This window comes from Buceros rhinoceros, unplaced genomic scaffold (genome assembly GCF_000710305.1).
Source record: "Buceros rhinoceros silvestris isolate BGI_N320 unplaced genomic scaffold, ASM71030v1 scaffold8768, whole genome shotgun sequence".
In the NCBI taxonomy this organism is placed as follows: domain Eukaryota; kingdom Metazoa; phylum Chordata; class Aves; order Bucerotiformes; family Bucerotidae; genus Buceros; species Buceros rhinoceros.
In genome coordinates this window covers 1-2,514 of record NW_010427393.1, presented here as the reverse complement: position 1 = coordinate 2,514, position 2,514 = coordinate 1, and the positions used below count along the sequence as shown (strand labels likewise).

General features: G+C 37.2%; 1 protein-coding gene across 1 annotated transcript in view; it reads right to left on the bottom strand.

Annotated features, from left to right (window-relative positions):
- CEP112 (centrosomal protein 112kDa) overlaps positions 1-1,910 on the bottom strand; it is a gene marked incomplete at its 5' end in the record, with an annotated part of 119,840 nt that extends 117,930 nt beyond the window's left edge. Inside the window, 4 exons of the mRNA XM_010141867.1 lie at positions 4-20; positions 804-896; positions 1,318-1,447; positions 1,756-1,910. Of these exons, the coding sequence (XP_010140169.1) occupies positions 4-20; positions 804-896; positions 1,318-1,447; positions 1,756-1,910 (395 nt within the window). The remainder of the gene's footprint in view (positions 1-3; positions 21-803; positions 897-1,317; positions 1,448-1,755) is intronic.
- Between the last annotated feature and the right edge of the window lie 604 nt (positions 1,911-2,514).

Sequence of the window (2,514 nt, the reverse complement as noted above, 5' to 3'; positions counted from 1 at the left end):
TGAAGCTTGTGTTCTTGATCCTGCAAGGAAGATGTGCATTCTAAATAAACAAAACACATTTTTCTTCCATTTCAAAACTCACTTAAACACACGCATTTGCTATTATGGAGAAGAGTCCATAAAAATTAAAAACCCACTTTATATCATCATTAAAAATTATTTTGACATACCAAAAAGCTCAACCAACAGCAAAATTATCCACATGTATCAAAATTAACTCAAAAGTCACGATTCGTATATTCTAAAGAGAAACAGCATCTTGTTCTCCTGAGCTATTAACATGCCATTCAGTACTACATCAACTGCGAAACAAGACATAGGAGAAAAAGTAGATGCCAAAACTCAAACAGGATTGATACACGATACAGATGTGGAACTCATTACCCTGAGATAGAAGGATTAATTTAAATGCCCTTAGGAAGATGGAGTATTAAACTGAACTGTTAAATAGCAACAAAAACAATTTTGAAACTTAAAGCTTAACAGTTTAGGGAAAAAAAGATATTCGTATTTCTTTGATGTGCTTCCCTATAACCCACCAATACGCATTTAAACTGCTTTAACACAGGAATTACAGTCAAAAAGTTCCTGTGGAAGTTCTGATCTTGCCCATAAAGTGATCTCTGTTAGTCACTTCTATCAACCTTTAAGCACAATGTGACACTTTATATATTCCCCTTAATAAAATACATAAAAAGGTGCATGTTTTATCTAAGTGCAGTTCAGGATGGCTATGGAAACACTCAAACCGCTGGAAAAATGAAACGGGCTGGTCACTCTCAACTAAGAAATTCAGGGCTCACCCTCAGCTGTTGCTGTCTTTGATGTTCTGAATCCTCTAACTGTTGTTTCAGCAGAGACACGCTACGCTGTAATTCTTCAATCATATCAGATGCCTGTAGGGATTTAACAGGAAGAGGAATTTTTGTGTTGCCTTGCTCATTACCTCTACAGATACATCTTTTGTGGTTTTAATTTTATTTCTCAAAGGTGCCTGGAAATTGGAAAAAAATTATCAACTTGGGAAAAAAACTTGTATGAGTTTACAGCTCCAGATACGTCACTTCTGTCCATCTGGTGAACTGAGACATGTAAAGAACACTACAAAACCCCCCAATAATTAAAAAAACCCAACCTTGACACTAACAATTGAAAGAAAGAAAAATACTTAGTAAATTAAGTGGAGTGAAGTATCAAAGCTCCCAGAACTTCAGTAAAGAAACGCAAAAGACCCCATTTGTCCTGTTGCTCTAAGGACTAGCAGATGGTACTTAAAAAACCTCAACATTTTAGTGCCTACTACACATGGCCGCCTACCTTAGCTGTGGAGAGAGCATGTTCCTGCTTTAGAAAACTCATATCACCATCATATTTACTTTGTAGTTGCTGAATGTTCTTCTCATACTCCTGTGCAATATGGTCCTTGTCCTTCTGAAGGGAGCTGTGCCTACAAGAAGCGAAGAGAACATGGAAATTGCTTTCATATTTTGGTGTATTGCATCCTCTGTAAAACCGAGCCTGAGCAGATACGTCTGCCTGCGCCACGCGCTCACTGCGACAGAAATAACGGAAAGACAACATATTCCTTATGATGGGGTCGGTTTCAAAATGAGTTTCATATCGATTAACACATTTTCATGACAATTTTCTAATCCCAATTACCATTCATTGAGTTCTTGAAATAAAATTAATAACATCCACTTTCAGAAATTCCATATTCTTCAACGTTAAAACCAGCAACTGCTCCTTAATTACCTTGCTTTCAGCTCCCGAAGTTCCAAGCACACCACCTGGTAGCGTTGTTCTGCCTCAGTCTTTTCTTGAGCTAAGTTTTGACGCTGTAAATTACTATTTTCAGCTTCAATAGTCAACTGCTGGACACGAGCCTCCAGGTTTTTGACCGTCTGGTTCTAAAAGAACAAGTCATTGTTGAGAAAACACCAGAATAAATTCAGATCTTCTCCTGATGTTATTCAGTAGCCTGGAGCAACAGGTTCTCTGGTGGTCCAGAGATACAAGAGTTGCAATAGCAAAGCTGTCAGCAGCTGTGACAGTAAATTCTATGTCGTATATAAAAAAATAAATCTTCAAAATATGGGTGTCTAACCCTGTCCACCCAAAGTAATGTGTCTTCACGCCTAAGCAAAACAATAGATGCAACCCATTTCTGAACCAAAACCAGTCACAGGCAGATATTTCTATGAGAAACTGTAACGGGTGAAAATACAGGTAAAGCATTTTTAGATCTTTCATGAACCAAGTGTGTTTTCATCAGCAATATGTACAGCCTGGTTGTGGGAGTGGTTATTTGGGGGAAAAAAACATTGAATATATATATATATAAAGATTTTAGTAATCATTATGGTGAGAGGCAGCTATAAAAGTCAGCTAGAAAACTCCCTGAACGGCACACCTTCCAGGGAAATCTGTAGCTTTCTCATCTTAAAATACTCTTCCGAGTACTTGTATAAGCATCATATGTTTACAGTCATAAAAATATATATATATATACTA